Genomic DNA, 24,797 nt, shown 5'->3' with positions numbered 1-24,797 from the left:
TTGCTGGGAATTCTACTTAGAAATGAACGTGCTGACTTCACAGCAACGGAGGACTTCTTGTGCGGCCACGGAAACGACATCCACACACGCTAACTAGAACCACGTGAAAAAGTTTATTTTCTCCGAAATCATGACGTCATAAACGAAGGAAGCTGCACGTGCGCAGAGTCACAAAAGGAACCGGCGGGCGATAAAAACCACCTGCTGGCCCCACGGCGCCCCGGGTGCCTCTCCCCGAAGGCCCTTCACTTGTGTGCGAGCCTGTCCCTTAACTCGGGAGCACCATGAAGACAGGGGCCACTGGCTCTCACTGATCTCTGTATCACGGGGGCTCAGCACCGGGCTGCTCTTGGGCGGAAACCAGTGCCGTCCGGGACCGGGTGGGTGGGGGTCAGACAGACAGAGGAGTAACGAGTCAACCACTGCTTTTCCAATCGGCATGCACACACGCCCTACGCCCCGTTAGTACAGACATGCATCGTGCAGACAGCAAACTTAGTTCATCTTCCCTACGAGAGGCAAGAGGGCAGGTGACATCCAAGGCAGTCAGGCGCAGGAGAGGGACACTTACAGTTGTTCTAGAGAGGCAAGTCCCTTAAACGCTTGCCTGTCAATTGACTGGATCTCATTCTTGTACAAATAGCTGAAACAAGAAACGAGGGGAGGATTAGCACGCACACAAGACACCGTAACTCCAGGTGGGAAGAAGAATTACGTCGACACATGGAGAGGGTTTTAAAATTAACGACTGTATTAGAATACGGACAACACATTTACACGGCAGCGCGGTTACCCTCCTGGAGGGCCCCCTGCCCGTCCCCAAAGGAAAGTGTCCACACACGGGACGCCGTTGACCACTGCTCTGTCTTCAGACCAGTCCCTGGTCTGGAAGCATGGCTTGCGACTCGTTCCCAGTACACTCGCTTCAAAGCTCGAAGGGAATAAAACCATTTCCCCACAAACATGTAGTATGCGTTGATCTTAAGACGCTGTAACTGCGGCAATTTGAGAGACCCGGAAACAATTTGGGGAGCGGACAGTTCGCACCCTGCATGTGCCCTGCAGACCTCCCCCACCAGGGTCCCCTGCTGGCATGTCAGAAGAGTCACAGAACTGGCTCACTGCCTGTTTTGAGATGGTCTGCAAGCTAAGAATGGGTTTTACATTTTTAACTGGTTGAAAATTTCAGAAGAACATGAACACCTCACAACACAGGAAAAGTATATAAAGTGTGAATTTCAGAGTCCGTAAGGACACGGGACACAGCCCGGTTTTGTTAGCCTATGGCTGGTGGGGGGCCACATGGCAGAGGCGGGGAGCCACCACAGACGCTGGATGGCCCTTCGCAGAGTCCGCCACATCCTGAACGGACCTGCCAGGGGTGAGGACCGTCCCCAAAGGGCCCCGGTTCTGAGGACATGGCTGGCCCTCAGTATCGTCTTCATGAGCCCTGAAGTGCCATGGTGAATTCAAGGTGATCTCAGCATCAGACAAAGAGGCTGGCGCCCTGGGCGCCTGTGCCTGCTGTGGACGCCCAGCGACCGGTCAGCACACACAGGCGCCAGCCTGGGACCGCGGTAAGGCCCTCCCTGCACATTGGTTACCTGGGGGCTAGGCTTTCACCCTTCCGTCCCCCCAAGAACATGTTTGTCCTAACGCCTGTGACACTGTGTATTTCATCTGCAAAGGACCGTGCGTCTTACTGCACTGGGTTTCGTGGTTTTGGGTGCAGGGCTACCTCGAACCATCCAGCTAAGCGGCTCCCACTTCTCCGTCTGGGCAAATGTGCCGAGGGGACCCCAGAGACCAGGCAGAGCTCGCCCACCCGTGCAGAGCCCAGCGCCTGCCACAGAGGCCTGGCCAGCGGCCACTCTGTCAACCTCCACTCACTAGCTGTGTGGTCGTGAACGAGCTGGTAACCTTCCTCCGCCTCAGTTTCTTCCGATGTAAATGGACACCACAGCACTTCAGGATCACTGGGAGTGAACAGATACATGGGAAGCCGACAGAAGATGGCCTCACCCGCGGCCACTACGGTCCTGGCAGGCGCTACTCTCCCCTTCTACTTCCGGACGGGGGTTTCTGGGCTCATTTCTTCAAAAGAAGGCGAAAACAAGCCCCCAGTGCTGGGTCACTTTGCAAGGACTGAACCGAACTACTGTGGACGAGTGTGCGTCTGTGAGGACACGTGGGCTCCACGGGAGTAAGTGGGTGCTGGTCGCCTCCAGTAACGGGCCGCGTACAGATGAGTCCACACAGAGTCAGAGTTGCCTGGAGCAGGAGTTCTTGCCCAACTTCATCCGGAAATACCGGTGAGGGGAGGTTTAGGCCTTACACAGGCAACTACTACTCAACGTCTGAAACCACTGACTATGTGTAAAGGCGGAAATAACCGGTGAACTTCAGAACAGCTCCCCGGTACTGAAATTGCACAGTGTCCTCAGCGGTGCCTGTGGGAGCGCACTCTCCTGCCCAGGAGGGGATCAGATGGGCAGGTGGGGTCCCTCCTCACCAGGGACCCTGCCCCAAGCCCTCCCCAGTGACTGGGGCGCCTTCCGCCAGGCCAGCCACAGAGGGGGACGAGGCTGGAGAGCAGGTGCCTTGATGGGGAGTGAGCCAGCAGACGGGGCTCCTCAAGTGTTACTTTAAAATATCCTTGTAAGTGAGAACCAAAGTGTCCCCCAAACTGTAACACTAAATACGTCTGCAGAGTGAATGATAACTTGCTCCTAATTAATTCAATCCCAAAGCACAATATGCAAAATAAAAAATAAAAGTAACACACACGCGTACACACACTACGGATGCTGGCCATCAGCTAACCGAACCTACTTTTGTCAGAAACCAAAACCTTCCTTCTGGAACTTGCATAGCACTTAAAATAAATAAATACGTAACAGAAGGCCTTTCCCTCATTTTTAAAATGAGCGACAAGGCTTAATAATGTTCATACATTATTCTAGTCTATTCTGCCCTGTCCTGTTCTAAAAAGCAACACACTATGCCAACTGTGATGGAAAATATTTATACCTAACACTTTCGTTTACCTTCACTGAGGAATACGTATTTCTGTAAGCAGAGTTAATGTGATCGCTGCAGTGACGTTATCCAAAATCAAACAGGCTTCCAAATACACATCAACACCAATAATGTGACTTTGTTTTAAAAAAATCAACATAACTTCTAGATGTTTAGGCTCACTTATGATATAAATTTCCAAAAAAAGTCAGTGATACAAATCCCTCATTAAAACAGTTCTACCTTGGGGCTCCTGGGGGGCTCAGTTGGTTAAACGTCTGACTTTGGCTCAGGTCATAAGATGGCAGACAGTGAGTTTGAGCCCTGCGTCGGGCTCTGTGCTGACAGCTCAGAGCCTGGAGCCTGCTTTGGATTCTGTGTCTCCCTCGCTCTCTGCCCCTCCCCCACTCACTCTCTGTTTCTCAAAACTGAATAAACATTAAAAAAAAGAAAAGACAGAAAGAGGGACGCCTGGGTGGCTCAGTCAGTTGAGCGTCCGACTTCAGCTCAGGTCACGATCTTGAGGTCCGTGGGTTCAAGCCCTGCGTCGGGCTCTGTGCTGACAGCTTGGAGCCTGGAGCCTGCTTCGGATTCTGTGTCCCCCTCTCTCTCTCTGCTCCTCCCTCCCTTGCACTCTGTCTCTGTCTCTCAAAAATGAATAAACGGTAAAAAACATTTTTTTAATGCTTCTATCTGGAAATGCCATCTAAGTCTTAAAAGTAAGAATAACACGTACACGACACGTACTTTTCTCTACAACCAGGAATGCGACTGGAATGTGTCTTTAATGCCTTCCGGTCTTAAATTAAGTGCCTGCAACGTAGCAGGCCTGCACCTGCCAGTGAGGCCACTTTCTAACCTGCAAAACTGGCTTCAACAGGCAAATGTTTTAAATTCTAATAAATAAGTTACCGAAAGTCAACCCCGAAAAGTAAACTACAATTTTACTGCAGAAAAGTAAGAGGTGCAATCACTTGGAGGAAGCTGGGGAAAATTAGCCGAAACTAGTGACATTCCAGTGGGATTTGTCATCTGCTTCCCACACTTGCCCACAGCTGGACAGGCAGCTTGAGACTGCTCTCCAAGCTTCTCTCTCACAGACCACCTGTCAGCCACTCACGCTGGCGAGGGACCATGAGTCACAGACAAGCAGAGTTACTGTTCCCACGGGACTCTGCAGGGCTGTGACTTTTAACCTCACTCGCGGACTTTACTCACCGAGCCTCATGCAACACAGCACTTCATACTGACGAGAACTCATTTTAAAAATCCCACCCGAAAATTCACTACCTTCTGAAAATAAAGCCTAAGAGATGGGTGTATCTGCAATAATTCGCAAGCAGCATAACATTTCGCTCAATGATTAGTCTGTATACCGACAACACAAGCTTTCTGGTGGGTAAAGAACGGATGGTTAACTTACAGATATTTTAAATTCTCCAAGTCTTCAAATGATCCGCTGGGTATGCTCTTGATTTGATTGTTGTTGAGAAGCCTATGAAACCAAAGTTCAGGAAGAATTAAAACACCACCACTGCACCGTGCTGTGGGAAACATTCCTTCCGCTTGCAAAGGGTCATAGCGGGACTCCGCTGCGGAGCTCGGCGCCTACACTGGCTTGATTGCTTGTGTCCATGACAAACAGCATTTCAGTTTTGCCCTCTGATCACGAGTTTCCTCAGTGCATGGGTGTCCCTGTCACGGCACGCCGTTCCCGCCCCGCGGGCACACAGACCAAGTTCCCCTCTGATGGAAAGGGTATCTGTCTGTCCTACTGACTGTCACACTATCCACCTCAGCCGACTGGAAGGCCAGTGTGGACGTGCAGGGTGGTCCCACCAGAGCGGGGGGTTGGCCGCCCCCCCAGGCTCCCATCCTGGGCCCAGCTAGCTCGGGAGAAGCACCTTCCCCTCCACCTTGTGAGGGGGGCATGTGAATAGGGCAGGTGAAGGGGTCTGGCCCAGCCAGGGGCTGAGTCATTCATAGGAAGAGAAGGTGCCCGTGGCCGTAGGTCTGGGTCACACCCACTTATGAGGGAGCCACACAGGTCACGGATGTCAGACAAGACAGCACGGCCGCCGAGCACGGACCCACAGGCCTGGCGTCTCAATGTACATGTTCTCCTCTAGGGCCCCGTGTCCACTGTCCCGATCCACACCCCCGACCACGGATCATCGGGGCTGACCGCTGTGGTTGAGCTCCACCCGCAGGTGAAAGCTGAGATGATTTCTACACTTTTTCCCACGGGGTCTCAACAGAGCGTTTGGACTTACAACGTATTCAAGTTTCTCAGCCTCCTGAATGCCCCGGGCTGGATCTCCCGGATTCTGTTAAAGCGCAGATCCCTGAAAACAAACAAGAGATGTGTTTAGACACAGAAGTGCGCAGTCACCGCTAGTGATGAGCCATCATCTCACCCAGATTCAACACCGCGACGAGGCACCTCAGGAATTAAACCTTGCAGCCCAGCTCCTTCCTTGGGCCAAGTGCCTCCTCTCTGAGGCTCAACGAATCAGTGAGTATTGATCTGAACGAGAGCGGCGCTTTCCCAGGACACAAGTTGGTTTAAACAACGATCCTGGAGAGACAAACACTTCTCTAACTAACCAGACGCCCACCTCCTGCCACTCGCTGGAAAACCTAACGTCACCAGGTCCTCCCAAACCAGAGCGGGACTGCCCTGCACGGACTCAACAGGAGTCGCTGGCCATGGGAGGGTCCAGAGCTGCAGCACCGCCTTCCGACAATTTCCGGAGCTGGAGTGCGGTGGTTTATCCGCCAAGCGCCTTCAGTGTTCTCTCGGTGAGAAGTAGAGAGTGCAACTGAGAAGCTCATCGTGAGCTGGGAGATCCATCCACCCTGCGCGTGGATCCGAACTCAGTACTCCCCCTACGTCTTCTCGGCACTCAGACAGCGGATCCGAACTCAGTACTCCCCCTACGTCTTCTCGGCACTCAGACAGTGGATCCGAACTCAGTACTCCCCCCACATCTTCTCGGCACTCAGACAGTGGATCCGAACTCAGTACTCCCCCTACGTCTTCTCGGCACTCAGATAGTGGATCCGAACTCAGTATTCCCCCACGTCTTCTCAGCACTCAGACCGTGGATCTGAACTCAGTACTCCCCTACGTCTTCCATCCATCCTGCGCGTGGATCCGAACTCAGTACTCCCCCTACGTCTTCTCGGCACTCAGACAGCGGATCCGAACTCAGTACTCCCCCCACATCTTCTCAGCACTCAGACAGTGGATCCGAACTCAGTACTCCCCCCACATCTTCTCAGCACTCAGACAGTGGATCCGAACTCAGTACTCCCCCTACGTCTTCTCGGCACTCAGACAGTGGATCCGAACTCAGTACTCCCCCTACGTCTTCTCGGCACTCAGACAGTGGATCCGAACTCAGTACTCGCCCTACGTCTTCTCAGCACTAGACAGTGGATCCGAACTCAGTATTCCCCCACGTCTTCTCAGCACTCAGACGGCGGATCCGAACTCAGTACTCCCCCCACATCTTCTCGGCACTCAGACAGTGGATCCGAACTCAGTACTCCCCCTACGTCTTCTCGGCACTCAGACGGTGGATCCAAACTCAGTACTCGCCCTACGTCTTCTCAACGCTCAGATGTGTGTTGGGAGAGCAGTTACTGACTCTTCAGGGACTGAGGGATGACCTGGGCAGCCCAGGTGAGACCAGAGGGCAGGACCGTGGCGCCCAGGGCTGGAGCTGTCTGTTGCCGGTGGCCCAGTGGGGGAGGCGCCGGGCAGCTGGTGGAGCGTGTGCTCCGTGGACCCGGGGAGGCGCTCGGCCCGGGGCCATGAGCTCAGGGGCAAAAGGCACGCAGCAGGGTCCATTTTTACCCCTTCCCAGCCCCAATTAAAACCTATAAATTTAACGTGAATGAAAGTCACTGAGAAGCAAATGAAACACGACTTTCCTCCTCAAAGAGTCAGAAAAATCAAGATTCCTTGGGCACAGGCCCAACCCCTTGTGACTCGGTGCTGCTGGATTATCACGGGAGGAGTTGGGGCCCTGCCATTAGCACCTTGAGGTCTGACTCCGGGGCCGTGGAACTGACCTTATTGGGAAACAGGGTCTTTACAGAGGCGATGAGGGTGGCCCCACCCCAGCATGACTCACGTCCTCAAAGAGGGAAATCTGGACGACGGGGACAGCGCCGTGTGAAGACGGCCGTCATCCTGCCACAAGTCAACCATCACCCAGGTCCACCACGAGCCGGCAGCGGGGACACAGAGTGGACCGCCCCGGAAGGAGCGCGACCCTTGGTCGTGGAAAGGCGCCTCCGGCTGGGAACATGTGTTTCCCGTCTGAGCTCCGTCTGTGCAGGCCGCCCCAGGAAACAGACACGGGGCTCCTGGGCAGCACGTGGTCCGATTCAGGAATGATGCTCCTCTCAGGACGCGTACGGAGTTCTCACGTTCATGGACTTTTCAGGAATCGGGTATTTGGGGCCAATTCAATAGTTGTAATGACTTACGGAATGGGTTCTGGTTCATGCTGCAATAAAAAACTTCTCAGGAAGTATGTAAGTGGCTAAAATGAAATCTGAGCGCTTAGGAGCGAACAGTGGGGCACCTGCTTCCTCGCTCTGGGCGGGTTCTCGAGAAGGGGAGGCCCCGGTGCTGGTCGCCACGGCCCTGAGCCGCCAGCCTGACCACCACCCCGTGTGCTCTCCGGATCCCGGTGTCGGCCCGCGTGCTCTCCGGGGAACGCGGCTGGCCCTGAGCTGACCTGTTGCTTTGAAATACGGCAAGAATTCACCTACATCCACATTCAGAACACTGCAAGTGGTTCAGGCGCAAGGACACTGAGGCCAGGCCCTGCGGGGAGGGCAGGGAGGGAACGGGGGCCGGGGGCGTCTCTGGGGCCGACTTCCCTGACTCCCCTCCACATCCCAGTGAAATGTGGGGCCGTGGTTAATGAGGACACCTGGCTGGTTACCGTTTAGTGTAAACACGGGTGATTGGAAGCTCCCTCCTGGCACAGAGCAAAGGCAGGGTTTCACAGGGTTCGGACAGATGACCCTGGAGCAACACGGGGAACAGGTCCCCCCGGAACGGGGACTGCCATGGGCAAACACTGCGGCGAACCGGTGGGGACGGCCGCAGACCACGAAGCCGGCCCTCAGGTTGGCAGAAGGACAGGGGCCAGAGCCATGCAGCTTTTGAGGCCGGCTCCCCTACGACGGCAGAGCAGGGCGGACAATCACTGGGGGCAAACCGCTCAGGGACCCAGGACTGGACACCCTCACGACACGGTGACGCCCGCCCGCTCAGGTTGGGGGGAGGGAGCCCCACATGACACCCGCCGGCAGGTGTGAGGCCGGTACCAGGAGCCTCGGCCGGATGGACGGACAGAGGGGCCCCCACACAGCCGCCGCCGCGCACCCGGCTCTGAGTGCCCGAGCATGGCCGGTCCTAACAGAGGCCTAGGTCCGAACCAGATCTAGAGGACTCCGGGGGAAGTGGAGATCAGTGCACACTGATTACATGTTAAAACATGAACATGTTTGTTATAGTTAATAAACTCAGTAAAATTACCCGGTTTCTAATTTTTTTTTAATTTTTTTCAACATTTCTTTATTTTTGAGAGACAGAGCATGAGCAGGGGAGGGGCGGAGAGGGAGACACAGAATCTGAAGCAGGCTCCAGGCTCTGAGTTGTCAGCACAGAGCCTGACGCGGGGCTCAAACTCACGGACTGAGAGGCCATGGCCTGAGCCAAAGTCGGACGCTCAACCGACTGAGCCACCCAGGTGCCCGTTTCTAATTTTTAATGAAACTGCTAGAACATTTAAACTTACACATGTGACCACATCTTATTGCACAGCCCATTTTCCGGCAGTCAGGCCAGCCACCTGTGCTCCCAGCAGACGGCTGGAGAAAAACCACATGCCCATGCAGCCAGGGAGAGGGCACAGAGAGGCCCCCCCAACAGGAGCAGAGGCATAAAAACAATAAAAGGAACTAAACTGAGATTCTGGAACTGGAAGTCGTAACTGCTAAAATGGGAAGTCCTTGCAGACTTAATGACATCCTGAATACGGCAGAAAACGGGGCGAGCTTGCGGGCAGGACACCAGAAAGCGCACAGTGTGACGGAGAGAGGACAGTGTACCCTCGCACATGACGCACAGAGACTCTCGGTCAGCCTCCGAGCGGCAGGAGGAGGGACGGTCAGAGGCCGTGCAGCCCCAGCCCGGAGAGACGGGTGCAGGGAACCAAGATGCCATGGGCTTCAAATACGAACCCCAAATCCAAAGTCATAACTGCAAATCAGAGGCTGTGTTTCACCTGAATCGATTCCCACTCTGTAGGAAGTCTCAGGAGGGACTTATTAATTAGGAACGGTGAGGATTCTCTTAAGCATTGTTCTCAGGGGGGTCCCCTGATCAGCAGCATCTCCTGGGAACTTGCCGGAACAGCCAATTCTGGGCCCCACCCCAAATCTACAGAATCAGAAACTCTGGGGTGGAGCCTGGTAATTCTGAGTTTTTATAATCCCCCGAGGCCGGGGCGCCTGGGTGGCGCAGTCGGTTAAGCGCCCGACTTCAGCCAGGTCACGATCTCGCGGTCCGTGAGTTCGAGCCCCGCGTCGGGCTCTGGGCTGATGGCTCGGAGCCTGGAGCCTGTTTCCGATTCTGTGTCTCCCTCTCTCTCTGCCCCTCCCCCGTTCATGCTCTGTCTCTCTCTGTCCCAAAAATAAATAAACGTTGAAAAAAAAAAATTAAAAAAAAAAAAAAAAGTAGTTAGAGCCAAGTGTATACTAAATGACCCCCCCCCCCATTTTTTAACTTGAAATAATGTCTACACATGCCCAAGGAGACAAAATGTCTAACCCCACAGAATAGGACCATGGAAGGTCACTCCTGCCCTACACTGCACACTTAGCTATAGCTCAGTTATTTTACAAGTAGAATTACTATTTTTACAATCATTGTTAAGTACTTCCACAAATAATCCTAACAGGAAGCAAAAGTCCTAAACCTTAAAAATTAAACGCCACTCGGCACACGATCAAGGACGGCAGGAGACCATGTCTGTGGAAAGTGCTCCCAAGACCGTAAAGCCCTTTGTAGACGTCCACGGAGACCATCACCCACGGTTCTGACAGATTTCCCAGACTCATCCGCTGAACGCGCTAAGTACTCATTAGGCGCCAGTCTCTAAATTAAGCAGTCCCCATGGTAGAGAGTCTCAGGGTGATGCAAGGGAGCCTCTCACGGGCTCCTAGAAACTAGGAGTTCGGGGCAAGATCATGGACAGCACCACAGTCCACGTCCACCGCGTCTGCCACAGACAAGTTAGGGCCCGGGAATGGTGGGTGGTTTTAGGAAGGAGGAGAATTCGCGACAGGTTAGAAGAAATCCCTGCATTTGGCAAACAAAGATTCAGAGGCAGGAAGGTCTGGCAAGGTGCCCCAAGTCGCTCAGTCGCCAGCAGCAGGGCTAGGGGTGAACTCCGAATCCGCTCAGGGTTCCGATCTGTGCCGCCAACGCTCCCACCCCCCTCTGAGAAGGTGGAGGGGTTCACAGGATGCCCCCGCCCCACGGCACCCGCATTCAGGAGCTCCTCAAAAGTAATGCAAAGTGCTGCCCCCTCTGGCCTCCTCGGGGAAGTGCAGGGCCGCAGAAGCCCCCTCGGTGGCAGAAGGGCCTGGAACAGCCCTGGAAATCAGTGCAATTTTGTGAGCCAGACCCTCAAAACCAGAAGTCCATTTACACTTTATAGGAAAAAGGCTAACCAAGTCTAAGTTCACAAGTGCCAAGGGCTAGGTGATTTGTTTTAATGTTTCCATTACTGCAAACTACTGATGAAGCAAAGCCCAGCAGAAAAAACCAGAAATCAGAAACTGAGCACCCAGAAGGCACGGCACACGGAGCCTACCCCAGAGCCTACGCCCAGCCCACCCCAACCGGCTCAGATGCTCCGTGAACCTACAGCTGAGCAAAACCACCTCACACGCAGCACATCCCAGAACAGAGTGCTGAACAGCTCCTGTGATCTACTGAGCACCGTCCTGCAAGTGACACACAGGTGGCCGTGTGGGGGCAGGGCTATCCGCTGCGGACCCCTGTCCCGCATCAGAGGGGATCCTGCCCAGTACCGCCAGCCTGGGGAAAGGCCAAAATCCAAATCCCAAGTACGGTTTCTCCCGAGTGCGTACAGCTTTGGCACGATCATGAGTCGGAAAACTGTGTCGAGCCATCGTGGGTCTAGCTGCACCCCCAATTCTACTCAGAACTCGAAGTGCTGGACTCTCTCCCTGAGATGGGCAGTGTGCCCCCGGGAAACCGGCCCGCTGCTGCAAGGAGCCGTGGGACCCGCCCACTGCTGCCTCCTGCGTCCCCAGGGAGGGGAGGGGCCGGCATCTGGATTGAGTGGACAGTGACCCCGACCAACCCGACACAGCTATTGTTTCCGGAATCTAGCACTGCTTTTCTTTTAAGTTTATTTATTTAGAGAACGGGAAGACATACAGAGAGAGCGAGAGCGGGAGAGAGAGAGCAGGCTCCGTGTGTCGGCATACAGCCAGATGCAGGGTTCCATCCCATGAACCACAAGATCATGACCTAAGCCGAGATCAAGAGTCAGGAGCTTAACGGACTGGGCCACCCAGGCCCCCCAGAAATCTAACATTTTACTTTAAAAATATCAGAGCACCTCACAGCCTACTCTGTCTTCCCAAGACTGCTTTAAAAAAGAACGCCTGTAAATGACCTGGTGATAAGACACTTACTTACGGCCCCGCCTTGGTGCGAACGTCCCTGCCTGCGGGCACAGGGAACTGTGGATCTCCCACGCACTCCCCAAGGCACCGTGGACTTCACTTGTTCTCAAGAAAAGCACGTTTTCTTCCCCCATAAATCGCGGTTCCTCTCCAATTCCAGCAGTCTGACTGACACTCCACCCCCTGGACAGGTGAGCCAGAAGCTGACCACCACATCTCCTTCACTTCCTGCCTCCGATGCACCACCAGGCCGTCTGTCCCTCCTGACGCCTCCGGCCCACGTGCCTGCCCCCATCCCTGCTGCAGAACCCCGGGCACACAGCGCGCCCTCTCCTGCGTGGGCATCCCACTGGCTCAGGAAAGCGGACCTGGCCTCCGGGACCAGACAGCACCCGCAGGAGCGCACGCCCCGTTAGCGGTTCCTGCAGCACCGTGAGGACAGGTGTTGTGAGCGTGCAGAGGCGCACACGGAGTTGAGAACTTGCCCCGGGCTTCGTGCCGGCAAAGCCAAGACCACCTGCCCAGGGATGTTCGCGCTGCGTAACTACAAAGGGCAGCTCGGAAAGGCACCTTTATTAACGAGGTCCTGAACGACAAATGTGCTGAAACAGCTTTGAAATGCCCACCACGCAGGCACCACACAGCTCGGGGCCAATCAGGGCTGCAGATGAGGACCCACTGTGCCCTTCTGAGAGCACAAGCGTCCTCCGGGCTGTCCTCCTGGAGGACACCACCCTCCCCCAGCCCGCTCCAGCCTCCGGTCCCCCTTGGCCTCCACGGGCCGCACACTCCAGTCCCCAAGGCCGTCCCTCATGATGGCAGCTCAGCGTGGCCGGGACGTGCCTGGCTGTCAGGGTCAGGAGCCTGACCGCCCGCCCCATCAGGCCTACGGGGTCACGCCCACAGGCGCCCCTCCACTGACTGTCCCTGTATTATTGTTGTCTGCTCCGGTGACCAGCTCTCTGGGGTTCCCACAGTGTTCGTGGGATGCATGGACGGCTGCTGTCCGAATCACAGCTGGTCCTTCCTGACACCAAGTTAGGAGGCACGGCCCAGGGTGCCCCATACTGCCCGGGCCCCACTTGGCCAGAATCTCCTCTCCAGGCCACCATGTTTCCCAATATGCTTTGTTAGGGTCCCCAGGTCATTAGCGAGTGCACCCTGCTCTCTGACCGGGAGCGAGCTGGCCCTTGGCTAGTGTTTGCCCATCAGAACTGACCGCCTATAAATTCCCCTGGTGATGCCAACACTGGGGCGCTGAGGCCACACTGACAATCACCCTGCCGAGGGAGGCAGGCCTGAGAGGCCGCGAGCTAGGACGCTTGCACCATACGCGGTGCACGGGGTCTACGGGACAGGGGCCGCGCACGTGGAGCAGCAGGTCAGAGCTCCAGCAAGGCTGGGGAGTCGGGCTCGCCCTGGGAGGGCTTGGTCTTGGGGGGGGGGGGCGGGCACACTCCGTGGTTTGCTGACCGAGAGGGCAGATTCAGGGGGACGTCCGAGCTGGCCCCACGCATGCACGCGGTAAGCACGCCGTTGCAAGGATCGTCCCGGATTCTTGCAAAGGTGTTTGTGAACCAGACTCCCACAGGCGGTTCTGCTGGGACGTGGGCTGACAGCTGATGTCCCTGCGCACCTGCTAAGGGCTGGTCACTTCCACCACAGCTGCCTGGCGTCACGGACTAGCCTGTGACCTGCTGAGAGAGAGACCTGGGCACGGACCGTGCTCCCAACGTGACGCCGTGCTGCCTCGGGCCGGGCTCCAGGAGGCCAGGAGTGGGGCTCTGGCTTCTCCTGAAGTGGAGACGAGGCGGGTTTGGAGTGGAAAGAAGGCAGGATCACAGGGACGTCTGAGAACACCTCGGGCACGGGGTGGAGAGAGGGCTGAACGGCATTAGCCTGGAGACAGAACTGCCGATGGCAACTGCATGTCCCGAACAGGACGGGACACCAGGGGACAGGAGGGCAAGCAGTTGGCACTGCTTCTGCAGCTGACTTTGAAAAAAAAAAAAATTAACTCAATTCGGTATTTACAGCGTAGATTTGAAAAAACAGGAGTCACGGCTGGAAGTCACGGAACGTTTACACACAATGACAAACTCGTTTTTTGTTTGTTCCCACCCTAATCTTCCTTTCTCACAGCATGAAAGTACACAAAACACAAGCCACGAACGTGCCTGAGGTCGCAGGGAAGAGGGGAGAAAGGCAGAGAAAGAACCAGGCTCAGGAGCAGAGGCCGGAGGTCAGAGGCGGGCCTGGCTCTAAACACCCCGAAGGCAAGCAAAGCCAAGGTCAGATCTGGCACAGCATTCCCGAGCCCCAAAAAGTCCCTTAGCCAACCGTCCGGGAGAAATGAGACTTTACTGACATGAGACGAAGGCAAAATTTCTCACACAGATCCTCTCACGTGTCAGGCTCCTAAGTGTAAGTGAACAGCATCCCAAAAGGAGGCTCAGGGACAGACTCCGTGTGTCTGTCCCCTCTCCCTCACTGGGAGCCACCGGCAGGATTCTGAAGCATGACTCACAGCCAGAAGTTACACAAACTTCATCCTGTTTATTTTGGCTCATGCTTCCCGCCTCCAGAGGTCTCTCTGACCCTGGTGTGCGTTCAAGGATTTGCTAAGCCCGTGAGCACGCGCTGTCTGCATGTGTGATAGGCGCCCACTCCCTCCTTCAGCCAAGTTACTGAAGTTACAAACGGGAAAATCGCGGGTCAGCAAAGAAACACCGGTGCCGGGTGAGGAAAAGCCAAGGAGCCTGGGTCCAAGGCCTGGCCACCCGGCCACGGGCATGGCCCCACGTGGGGACCCAGCATCTCTGCCTGAGGGACAGCTAGGACCGGCACCCGCACCCGACAGGCAGGACCGGCTGCGGCCAGCTGCCACACGGGGTCCCGGACACGATGCCTCCACCTACACAGGGCTCGTGGACACAGGACAGGGCAGGCTGTGCTGACGCAGGCGCATCCTTCCGGAACGCCAGCGTGGCTGGACGCGTTTGCCCACCACAGCCTGGGACACAGCTCTCAGCCGTGTCAGTGGTGACAACCACATTGCTTTCAAGACAGGAGCCATCACAGGAGACCTGTGAGCCGTGGCTGATGGGCTCTGCTCCTCCACGGCCTGCATGAGGTGGCCCACGGCCAGCCACGCCCAGAGGAGCGCGCTCACGGGCTCAGCCACCCTCGGGAGGGGCCAGCTCGCTGGCTCTGCCCTTTCTTCCCACCCTACCGTGGACTGACGGTTCCGTAAAACGGTAAAAGACGGTCTTGCACGTTGTTACTATGACATTGTGTTAACACTGCTGCTGACCTGTGACACGGCGACCTGCGGGCTGGCACCCGTCACAGGCGGCACCCAGGGGACCATGTCCTCAGGTGACGCCCCAGGCCACGTCTCGGCCCAGGAGCCTGCAGGTACAACATGAAAGGACCGTGCCCGCACCCCTGCCAGGTGGGCAGTCCCAGAGAGATGGGGACGGGCAGACCGCGAGCTCCTTGCTCACATGACCTGGCTCACCTCTCCCGCGAGCCCACAGGAGAAATGGGTGATTTGACAAGAAGCCAACGCCAGGCGGCTCTGTGGCCCCGAGGGCTCTGTTTCCCACGGAGCCGCCTGTGAGCTCGGCGGCCACACATCCAGGATCGCACATTCCCCGGAGAAGGCCGTTCAGACGGCGGAGGCACGTGGGCGCTGGGGTGCAATTTGTCAAACGTTCTGTTCTTTGCCGTCTCTGCCTCCTGATATGGCACCAAGCAGCCAGGACCGCCTCTCCTGGCTCACAGGTGCAGGGTGGGCAGGGGCTCTACCCAGCAGGCGGGACAGAGGGACAGACAGCAGGCAGGACAGAGGGGCAGTCGGGACTCTACCCAGCAGGCGGGACAGAGAGGCAGACAGCAGGGAGGACAGAGGGGCAGCCACAGGAAGAACTCGCAAGGGCCCTGCCCGGGGTGGGCGGCCTCCAGACTGAGGAACCTTCCTTTTTGCAGAGCTGGGTCCCACTACGGGGAGGTGGAGAACCAGGGTCTCGCAAGGCCGCATCCCCTTCCTCGGGGGCCTCGACGTGTCAGCGTCCCGCGGAGCCCAGTGTCGAGGAGGGGCAGCCGGGGCAGGGCCAGAAGGCTGCCCCAACCCCTCAGGACCTCCTGGAGGCAGGACGCCCACCCAGGCCAACTCTTGGGTGACCTTCCGGCCCATTCCTTAAAAGTCTGGTTGGCAAAAATACGTAATAACGTATATGATAACAGAGAGGAAAGCAAAATATGTTTTTCTCCAACGTACAATTCAAAACAAAAACTGAGAGTAGTTCAAAGCACAATACAGAAAACTTTAAATGAAAACCGACTTTCTGAAAATAAATCAGGGTATTGACCCATTCCAAAGACAAACATACATACTTTCCAAGCTGGTTTTAGGTGTCAGGAGGTTATTTTATTAGTAACATTATACAGGCAGCGATGACGCTTAAATATTAGATTTCTCTGGGATTTAATGACATTATTTCCTTCGCAGAGAAGGTGGCCCTATGGCTTGGATTTGTACCGTGAGATATTTAAATAATCATGACGTTGTAAGCCTCATTTGCCAGGTCTAAGTCTTTACAGGCAAACCGCAGGGAAGGCAGGGAGACACCTACTGTCCAGGATCAGGTCAGAGGTTCCACGAACCCCACTAAACAGCACAACACGAGACCCGGAGGGAGGGACAGTGGGGGGAAGGAAGGGGTCCAGGACCAGCCCCTCCTTCCCGTCACAGGTCCTCAGGCACAAGCCAGGACAGTGACCCCAGCTGCACCCAGAGCCGCTGCCCCCAGAAAACAGGCAGATAGACAGGTCGGAAGGAAGGAGTGTTGGCAGGAAAGGTTTTCTCTTTTCCTTTCAGGTGCACAGACACCTGCGGGAAGGGGCGCAGGACAGAGCCATGTTCTGGGCACCGACGGCCCATGCTGCCGCTTCCGGTCTCCCGGTCATGTCCTCACACTGAGACCCCGCGTTCGTGTCCGGCTCAGGAAGGCAGGCGTTGGCTCAGCCTGCCCAGGGGAAAGTGGACACCCGTGTGCTGACCTGTGTGGGTGGCCAGCGAGAGCAAAGGATCCATCACCCTGAAACCGTCATCCATTCTCGACAAGCCCTGGGGATTCTGGACTGGGCTTTGCCAATAGCCCGCAGACAGCGTCCGCGACTTCCCGGCCCCAGCCGTCTGCGGCAAGGATGCCGAGAACCTTCGCACACATTCTTGACAGCCTCGTGCTGCCCCAGCTCCTCATGTACTGTGACCTAAGCATCCCCTCTGCTGGCCCTCCAGTGAGCCCTGTGCCAGGACCCCCGGGAAGGCCCTGTAGGAACCCCCACCTGGGCCCACAGCCCCCCACGCAGAGCGGGGAGACCCTGCCCGGGTCACCGCAGCATGCGGCCACAGACGGTACTGGGGCCCCAGGGATGCCTGCTAGAGATCCCCGGCTCCTAGCACAGGGTTCGGAACCCCGCAACTGTGGCGTCAGGAAACGCTCTCGTTCAGATTTTTCTCAACCACTTAAAAGTGTAAAACACTGAGCTCGCGGGCCAGACAGAAGCAGGCGGGAGCTCCTTCCGGCCCTGGGCCCTAGGCCCAGGGTCCACACCCGGTGCAGCGAAGGGAGCCTGGCGCAGCCCCGGCACCCTTTGTTTCCGGCTCTGCCCTAGGTAACTCCTCCCCAGGCTTTGTGGCCGGACTGCTGTTTCGCAGGCCACACGCAGAGGCAGCCGATCCGGCAAAGCCTTCCCTCTGCCCTACAAATGAACGAAACAAATGTACGAGTTCACACACTGGTTCCTCTGGGAAAAATCCCAAACTTCTTCCACGGGTGTTTAAAACATGAAATCAGTGTTTTCCCTACTTTCCAGACCAAAAAAAAAACCCAGAATTGCGGACCACGGACTTCTCCCAAGGCCGTTTTGTTCTGACCCAGAAAGCCCAGCACGCGGGGGTGAAACCGAGGACGGTTGCATAATGACAGGGGCAGAGGACCCACACTCACCTCTTGAGCAAACCAGGAGGCGCGGCGTGGGCGGGCGGGAGGTCCGCCCCGCGTGGGCAGGCGGGAGGTCCGCGCTGTCCAACTAACCCAGGGTGTCCCTGCAAACACAGCGGGCGGACGTCGTTCTCGTTAGGGGCGGCCAAGGAAACCACAACTGAACGGGGCATGTTCCCAGCAGGATGATGCCAACTCGATCTCGGGCCCTGGGAAGTGGGAGCCATGCGGCTTCTACTGAAAACTCGCATGCGTGGCCTTCCTGCTGTGAAAACAGGACGCAGTGGTGCGGATAAGCGAGGCTCCTCCAAGGGGAAGAGCGCCTGAGTACATGGCGGGGCGTCCTCTGCGACGCCACAGACCCCGGGGAGCCAAGCAGGCTGAGGGGGAAAACAGGAGCAGACGACACACCCGACAGGGCGCTGGGACACCTCTGACCTGGGTGTCCCCACAGCAGCCTTCGGTGGTGCTCACAGGGCCCATCCCCTGCCTCTTGGGACTCATCCATGGGAAACAAAAGTAACCAGTGCATGCGTGCGTGCACTATACATATGTGCACACATATACACACTCACGTGTGCATAATATACACACGTGCACACGCATACACCCGTATACACATGTGCACGTATAAACACGTATTCGCACGTGCGCACACGCATGCACACACACATACACATGTACGCATATACATGTATACACACGTGTACACACGCTGTCTCCAGGCCACTGCTCTGAGTAGATGTCAGTGTTCTGGTGTGACAGCAAGGAGGTGGACTGCAGCCCAGGAAGCACCAGACACACCTGAGTTACCATCCCTTCTCTGCATTTTGCTGCTGTGCCATCCTGGACAAATGTCTTAACCTCCCTGATCCTCAGTCTACAACTCTGCAGAATGAAGCAGTAACATTACCGGCTCGTCCTGGGAGGACACGAAATGAGGTAAGCAGAGCAGGAAACCAGCTGGGAAGAGAGGATCAGAGCCGGGGCCCAGGCCACCTTCTGGAATGGGGGTTGTGTGGGGTCACCCCGCGAAAGAGAGCCTACCTCCATCCCGCGCGGCACGGCACTTCTCCAGTTTAGTCAGTGGAAAGGTTCAAAGAGGTGAGCCGACTGGCTTAAAATCACCCGGCCCAGCAGGGGCCTGGGCCCCCGCACGCCGTCCCCACGTCCGAGACCCTGGTCCTCCCTGGGCACACTCCGGAGAGCCGCGTGACCAGGCGCGACGGGAACAGGCTCAGACAGCCCTCACTCACCCTCTCCCGACCTTAACTTGTGGAGGGCGCACTCTTGCAGGGACAGACTGATGTCCCTTTAACATAAATGCTAAAACCGGTCCGAGTCACGTCCAGAAACATGGCCACGTGGGCAGGCCTTCACGCGTCCCGACAGCTGAGGCGCGGACGGGACAGAAAAGGGCGCACGCCGGCAGGGAATTCTCACCCTCCACCGAACGGCGCTTAATCCCCAGCGGCCACGGAAAGTCTGACGGGCGCAGATTCCACAGCAGCCGCCGCTGTTCAAGGCCTCTTTGTTCTCCTCTGGGGCGCCTGTGGACCTGGGCAAACGCTTTCGGCCCCGGGCGATCGCATGCAGGGGCCTCAGCAGCTTTTCCCGACTGGTGACCGGTAACTCTTACGGCAACAATGGAGCCCGTGCGTGAGCACACACACACGCTCACACACTCACACTCACACCAGGGACAATGGAGCCCGCGCACACACAGACACAGACACACACACACACACACACACACACACACACACCTGGGACAATGGAGCCCAAACACACACAGACACACACACGCTCACACGCTCACACCAGGGACACTGGAGCCTGCGCGCACACACACGCGCACACACACACACATATATACCAGGGACACTGGAGCCCCCCCAACACACACACACCAGGGACAATGGAGCCCAAACACACACACACACACACACACACACACACACACACTCACACCAGGGACAATGGAGCCTATGCACACAGACACACACACACAGACACACAGATACACCAGGGACACTGGAGCCCCCCCAACACACACACACCAGGGACAATGGAGCCCAAACACACACACACACACACACACACACACTCACACCAGGGACAATGGAGCCTATGCATACAGACACACACACACAGACACACAGATACACCAGGGACAATGGAGCCCGCACACACACAGACACACAGACACCAGGGACAATGGAGCCTATACACACACACACACACACACACACACACACACACCAAGGACAATGGAGCCCGCGCACACACAAACACACACACACACACACACACACATATATACCAGGGACACTGGAGCCCACACACACACACACACACACACACACACACCAGGGACAATGGAGCCCAAACACACACAGACACACACACGCTCACACGCTCACACCAGGGACACTGGAGCCTGCGCGCACACACACGCACACACACACACACATATATACCAGGGACACTGGAGCCCCCCCCCCCACACACACCAGGGACAATGGAGCCCAAACACACACAGACACACACACACACACACACTCACACCAGGGACAATGGAGCCTATGCACACAGACACACACACACAGACACACAGATACACCAGGGACAATGGAGCTTGTGCACACACAGACACACACACGCTCACACACAGACACCAGGGACAATGGAGCCTATGAACACACACACACACACACACACACACACCAGGGACAATGGAGCCTATGCACACAGAGACACACACACACACACACACACACACACCAGGGACAATGAAGCCCATGTGTGCACACACACACATACACACAGACTGGGGAAGGGGAAACGTTGGCAGGATATCAGATGATGTTAAGAAATCATTGCTAATTTTTAGATGCATTATTGTGGTTATTTTTGAAGGTGCCTTTATATATGGATGAAATGAAAATAAAACTATGAAATGAAAAACAAGTATTTCGTTAAAAGTACTATATTTCTCCTTTGTGAAAAAAATCCAGGTTACCAGCTAGATACACGCTATCAGCGCTAAAGGCAAGCGCTGTGTTTCTTCATGTGTCCAGTGTCCATTTATTTTAAATGTGGAGGCTGACATCAGACGACTTTCTCCCGAACAAACCTTCCCCTCCCACCATCCAGGCCTCTCCTCGGTCAGCTCCTTCCCTGCAGGTTCTAGCAGCACTGCGTCCTCACGGCCTCTCCCACCGAAAACCTTCGCTGGGGCCCCACAGTCAACGACAACCACCCATCCCCAACTTGGCTCCCTGCCAATCTAGACCTAGCCTTTCTCTGCCCACCAATCGGAGGTTTCCCACGCACGCTCCCCGGCCTCCAGCCTGCACGTTCTTGGGGGACTGCCCTGCTCCCCAAACACGCTGCAGCGCCGACATCCGCGGACAGACCTGCTCCCGGGTCCCACAGCTGGCGGGAGTCCTTCCCACACCTGACGCGTCAAAACCCAGTCCTCACTAAGGTTCCAGTTGAAGAACCAGGTCCCCGTCCAGTGAGCGCGTCTCGAACTGCCCGGAACAGAAGGAATTTTGTGATGTCCTCACGCGGCGTCTGGCCTCGGAGGCTCCAGTTACTGGGGAACACATCCGTCACGGCCCCTGTGAGAGGCTGTGCCCTCCAAAGCCGCAGCCCACCTGCGGACCCCACCTGTGACACCCACGGTCAGGTCCAGGGCCCTGCTAATGACCAGTGGCCACCCCAATGTGTGCTGAATTAAACGGTGGTAGACACCTATTCTCGGCCCCCAAACAGGCCATGTCCTCGTCCTCAAAACAAAATGTGATTTAAAAAAAATAATAATCTTTAAATACATGGTCAGTTCAGTTGTGTTGCTCTCGTTTCCTGTGGGGAGAGGAGCCCTCAGACACGGTCGGTCCCAGAGCTGCACCTGCAGACACTCCCCTGACCCCCCCCCCCCCACCGTGCCTGCGGGGACCGTCCCGGCCGGCGCTCAGGTGACCCGTGGGCCCGGGATCCGGCGAACGTCTCGTCAGTGTCCCGACCAGCAAGGCTCTCAAAACACAACTGACTGATAAGAAAAATAAGACCTTCTGGACGCGGGATCTGGGGTGTGTGATTTCTGTGCCTAGGAGAAGCTTCCTAAGACCACAGCCCGTGTGTGATTTCTGCGCGCAGGAGAAGCTTCCTAAGACCACAGCCCGTGTCCAGCGCAGGCACGCGGTAACCAGGACGCCCCTCCCACTCTGCGGGGTCGGTGTCAGCAGCAAACCGCCCGTGAGCACAGGGCTGTCCCCTGTGTTCTCAGCAGGACCACCACGTGGTGGACACAAACCCACGCGATGAGACACCCAACACCAGAGAAAATCGCTCCACGATACGAGGAAAGATGTGAGAAAAGACCACGATCTTCTGAACACAAACGTCGGGTTCCACGAGCTGTCCCCGCCTGAGTGACAGAAAGTAGCCCATGACTCTCAGAGCCTGCGCTGGGGACAGAGCCAAAGGGCACCGACGGGGGCCGGTCCGGACTGTGCCGACACCCGCCCGGGAGGTGGACGCGTCAGAACCGACGAAGCCGGTCACCCCCGAGGGCCACACCTCTCAGGCCACTCACGCCTCAGGGCAGCCGCAGAGCCCCGGACCCAGCACGGCGGCCAGCCTCCAGCGAGAGGCGCAGAGCCCAGCCCTGGCTGATCCGAGCTCTGGAACCCTGGTCCGGTCGACTCATCTACGGTGTCGATCTGTGCTGTTAATCCACCGCATACAGACCGTGCCCCGGACTGGACTGGCGCACCGACCCGGTGTCAGTCCACAACAATAACACCGCACTGACCTGCTATCCCAACCGCCCACATAATCGTTACGGACCTACCGTTCTACCACAATAATCGGTTACAATGATCTTCGGCTCTGATCTGCTGTGTTAACTGACTCTAATCTGCTGCGCTGACCCAGTCCTAACCCACCGTACCCGAGTACGACACCATCGGCAAAATTTAACCCACTACACCAATCTCTATACTAACCTCCCGGGGCCACCCAGGACTGCTCCCTCCCTGAGCCCCCGTGGCTTTGTCCCTCACTCTGACGGTGGGGAGAGGCAGGACCGCGGAGGGCGGGGCCGGGCGGGCCACCAGAAGGCACCTAAGCAGGGGGAGGGGCCGGTGTGAAAAGGGCAAAGGGGGCTCAGGAGGGGCCCAGCACCCCGGCCCCCGCGTAGCAAGAACGCGACACGAGGGGCCCATTCGGGCATGCTCTGTGCCCGGTCAGACCACACACACCCAAACCAGTCCCTGGCACACGGTCTCACCCAGACCCTTCGCAGCTCCGTGGCCGGCCAGGGGCAACCACGCACGGACACAGGCGCGCACACTCAAGGCACGTGTGCGTTGGCGCGACCCTGACCTGCCACCAGAGGGGGCACTGTCCTCCCTGCAACCACAGTGAGCTTCTCTGCTGTGGGGGCCTGACCACGATCCTGCCACTGAAAATGGCCACCTTGAGGGCGGGCAGGCGAGGTCGACACACGGGGGCCGCAGACAAGCTCCTTACAGAAAGTAAGTAAACCGGTAACACAAAACACACAGACGTGCCAGAGGGAAAGCGGTCTCCACACCCAGGAGTGTGGGAGCAAGGCCGCCAGCGTCTTCTCTGCGTCTTCCTCAATGAGCGGTTTGCTTCCGTGATAATAAGTAACTGAAAGATGGGGCTCTCTTTCCTTTTTAGAGAAATGTTTTAGGGGCGCCTGGGGGGCTCAGTCAGTTAAGCGTCCGACCTTGGCTCAGGCCACGATCTCATGGTCTGTGGGTTCGAGCCCCGCGTCGGGCTCTGTGCCGACAGCTCCGAGCCTGGAACTGCTTTGGATTCTCTGTCTCTTTCTCTCTCTGCCCCTCCCCCACTCATGCTCTGTCTCTCAAAAATAAATAAACATTAAAAAAATGTTAATACAACACTAAAAATAAAAAAATAAAGTAATCAGGTTCCTACTGTTTTGAGCTCAAGGGATTAAAAACTCATTTCAGGGGCGCCTGGGTGGCGCAGTCGGTTAAGCGTCCGACTTCAGCCAGGTCACGATCTCGCGGTCTGTGAGTTCGAGCCCCGCGTCGGGCTCTGGGCTGATGGCTCAGAGCCTGGAGCCTGTTTCCGATTCTGTGTCTCCCTCTCTCTCTGCTCCTCCCCCATTCATGCTCTGTCTCTCTCTGTCCCCCAAAAAAATAAACGTTGGAAAAAAAAAAAAAATTAAAAAAAAAAAAAAAAAACTCATTTCATAGCTCGGGCTCCTGCACAGGAGCGGACGCTGGGTCCCCTCTCTTCCCTCCCCTCCCCTCCCCCCTGTGTGCAGGGGTGTGTGCCCCGGTGCCTGTCTCTGCTTCATCAGGGCTCTGGGCGTGCAAGGGGCTTTCACGGCAGCCCTGCACCCTCTCTACGGCCACAGCCTGCCAGTGTCGGTCCCCACTGCCAGCTGTTTATCCCTTAGTATTTTCTAGCTCCCGTTCCCCCAGAGAGCAGTCTGTCCTTGGTCAGGGCAGGGCCGGAACATCAGCAAGTGGCCAGCATACAGACTCACTGTCCTTGGTCAGGTGCCCACCAGACCCACCCAGCTGTGGCCGGGACAACCAGGGTCACGTGACACTCGGCAGGGACAGTGCGTTGGTCAAGCTTGTCTGGAGAAACAGACCCAACAGGCGTGTGTGTGTGTGTGTGTGTGTACATATATACGAGGGGGCGTTTATTTTAAGGAGGGATTATGGAAGCTCAAGTCCAACATCTGCAGGGTGGGCCAGCAGGCTGGACACCCAGGAAACAGGTGCCGTCTGAGTCCAAAGGCCTTCCGCTGGCAGAATTCCTTTTTGCTCAGGGCACCCCAGCCTTTTTCTCCTAAGCCCTTCAACTGATTGGATGAGGCCCACCCACACCACGGAAGGCAATCCGCTTTACTCAAAGGTTACTGACCCAAGAAAGTCTAGAGTAACTTTCAACCAAACGTATGTCTACTGTGGCCCAGTCTGAAATACACAATTAGCCATC

The 24,797-nt window shown here is 56.5% G+C and overlaps 1 protein-coding gene and 1 long non-coding RNA gene across 7 annotated transcripts in view; one reads left to right on the top strand and one right to left on the bottom strand.

The window, feature by feature from the left end:
* Positions 1-24,797, bottom strand: part of PXDN (peroxidasin) — a 76,861-nt gene that overhangs the window by 36,060 nt on the left and 16,004 nt on the right. The window contains exons 1-4 of one of the 5 annotated variants that reach the window (XM_045447891.1): positions 17,787-18,031; positions 5,292-5,363; positions 4,442-4,513; positions 572-643 (exon numbers count right to left, since the gene is read on the bottom strand). In XM_045447891.1, the coding sequence (XP_045303847.1) occupies positions 572-643; positions 4,442-4,513; positions 5,292-5,363; positions 17,787-18,031 (461 nt within the window). Of the gene's footprint in view, positions 1-571; positions 644-4,441; positions 4,514-5,291; positions 5,364-11,778; positions 12,031-17,786; positions 18,032-24,797 lie in introns of those variants that run through there. The other 4 variants (XM_045447895.1, XM_045447892.1, XM_045447893.1 and 1 more) reach the window with 4 other exon arrangements.
* Positions 13,038-18,073, top strand: LOC123581694. 2 transcript variants are annotated; one of them, XR_006703944.1, is made up of 3 exons: positions 13,038-13,150; positions 13,912-17,036; positions 17,965-18,073. It is a non-coding gene; the product is annotated as an uncharacterized LOC123581694 (long non-coding RNA). The 2 variants fall into 2 exon arrangements; XR_006703943.1 differs by having other exon boundaries at positions 17,962-18,038.

Source organism: Leopardus geoffroyi, chromosome A3 (genome assembly GCF_018350155.1).
Source record: "Leopardus geoffroyi isolate Oge1 chromosome A3, O.geoffroyi_Oge1_pat1.0, whole genome shotgun sequence".
NCBI lineage: Eukaryota > Metazoa > Chordata > Mammalia > Carnivora > Felidae > Leopardus > Leopardus geoffroyi.
This window is presented reverse-complemented; position numbering and strand designations above follow the sequence as displayed.